This window comes from Daucus carota, chromosome 2, assembly GCF_001625215.2.
Source record: "Daucus carota subsp. sativus chromosome 2, DH1 v3.0, whole genome shotgun sequence".
Classification (NCBI taxonomy): Eukaryota; Viridiplantae; Streptophyta; class Magnoliopsida; order Apiales; family Apiaceae; genus Daucus; species Daucus carota.
The window spans coordinates 26794428-26796633 of NC_030382.2; the positions used below are offsets into that span (position 1 = coordinate 26794428).

Genomic DNA, 2206 nt, shown 5'->3' on the forward strand with positions numbered 1-2206 from the left:
TTAAAATATAATTTAAACTTTTTTAAGTTACAAACATTCACATCTTATTATATAAGTATCTTTTAATGTACTTGCATTGTATTCAACTATCTTTTGATCATGTACTCAAAGAATCATATTTGATTTATAAGTCAATTTTTATATTTCAAATCAATTTCTGACTTATAAATCATTTTTATTTTCAAGTCAGCATCTCTAATTTCAACTTAAATTATTAAGATATACTTAGTTTTAGAAATCATAAACTATTTCTAAAAAATTTTGAAGTTTGGATTCCAAATTTCATATTTGTGTCGTGAGAAAATGGCATGATTAATTAATCAATTTTTTAACTTTGACAAATTCAATAAAATTGATAAATTAAATAAAAGGTTAATGACCTTCTAGTTCTTGAAATTTTAGGGTGTATATTTATCCGCCTTCAATGTTTCAACATGTTAAGTTTATCATGACTTAGTGAGCTTAAGTTATGTTAAATATTAAATTTACCTTCCGTTTTGTTATTTTATTCTGATATGAGGGTTACTCGCTACATAATCAATAATTGTAGGGTTGAAATGGATGACTTGAAATATTGAGATCATATATAGAGGAATGATAATTGAGTCAAATCGGATCGGAATGATAATACATTGAAATTTATATTTTAAAATGTTTCGATAATTCATAATATTTACTAATTATATTATATACAAATTTTATCTGAGCCGAGTCGAGTTAGACGAGTACGAGCCGAACTCGAGCCGTATTTAAATGAAACGGGCCGAGTTTGAGCTTAAGAGCTAAAAATCTTGACTCAGGTTCGTTTATTACCCGCACGGATTTATCTGTGCGGTTCAAGATCGGGATTCTTTTAATAAACAAACAAAACCGAACCCATTTAAACGAGCCGAATTTTGTTAACGAACGGTCCAGTTCATTTGCTGCCTACATAAATTGGTATTCAATTGATATTTGTCATTTTGTTTAATCATCAAATAATTAACATTTCAAAAGCTAATACCATGGAAATAGTATAATTTGGAAACCAATATGACACTCAAACTGCTGCTTCAAACCAGCAACCATGACATACATAACTCTAACATGACATAAATCACATGCATCTTCTTGAAGCAAACAAGCTACATAAAACATGTCTCCCATGCAACAACCGAAAGAAAATACAATCTTACTAATCAGACCTCCTTAACTTGAACTTCTTTTGCACCATTGGCAGCCACATTCCCCCCCTTGCCATTCTTGACATCTTCAGCCTCTTCCTCAACCTCGAAAGCCGAGGCCGCAAAGGTCCTGAACAGCCCTGCAGGAGTCCTAAACGTGATCTTCCCAGAATCATCCACACAAATATCACTCACACTCACCCACATCAGCAGCTCCTTAGTCTTGACGCCACTCAGCTTCTTGATCTTGCCCTTTTCCACAACTGCAGTCACTTCAGGCGCATAAGCCACAACTTTGCCCACTTTCTCAAACTTGTGCTCACTCTTTTTCTTCTGCTTGAGCCACACAAAGCCAGTCTCTTTGACATACCCGCATTCTTCGAGGTCTTTCAAAGGGAGGAGGCCATTTGGTAAGCCTACTTCTGAGAGCAACAACTGGGTCTTCACTTTGCAAATCTCGTTGCCATAGTGAATCTCTGAGGCGCTGCTTCTTATTTCTTCTGTGACTTGAGACATTTTTTCACTGTTTGGTGGTTCTCTCTGTTTTTTATCCCGGGATAAGAAAAGTGTGGTGATTGGGGTAAATTCTGGAGGGGTTAATTTATAGCGGACTGGCCATGCATCTGTCCTTAGACATGTGTATAATTACCAAGATGCCATTGCCATAAGGCAATTATTATCAGTATTATGTACTGGATGTCTCTAAATGTCGCTTTATTATGATATGAAGGGAGTAATGAAGGCTGGTAGACTGTAGTTGTGGTATTACCACAGTAGCAGAGTAGCTTGACAGTAAATTATTACGCAATACGTAACACTCAATAATCAAATAAGCACAAATAATTGAGTCCAGAATAGTGAACATAGTAATGTTTGTGCAATACTAAAATTTGACTGGAATTTATTAATATTTTATCAATTGATAAAATAAAAAAAATATATTAACAGAAATAGTTTTTAATCTACTTTAAGATGTAGTTTTCAGTTTTTTTAAATAATGAGTGAGTGACTTATAATTTTTGGTCAAAACTTAGAGGCTGTTT

The 2206-nt window shown here is 33.7% G+C and overlaps 1 protein-coding gene across 1 annotated transcript; it reads right to left on the reverse strand.

Moving 5' to 3' along the window:
- Nucleotides 1-1011: 1011 nt before the first annotated feature.
- On the reverse strand, nt 1012-1829 carry LOC108208114 (uncharacterized). Its single transcript, XM_017378600.2, has one exon. It carries the CDS (start codon nt 1677-1679, stop codon nt 1179-1181), a length of 501 nt encoding a protein of 166 aa, XP_017234089.1. The 5' UTR covers nt 1680-1829; the 3' UTR covers nt 1012-1178.
- Between the last annotated feature and the right edge of the window lie 377 nt (nt 1830-2206).

Excerpts from the sequence above, each read along its gene's own strand:
- LOC108208114 (XM_017378600.2), bottom strand. The coding sequence starts at position 1,679 with ATGTCTCAAGTCACAGAAGAAATAAGAAGCAGCGCCTCAGAGATTCAC.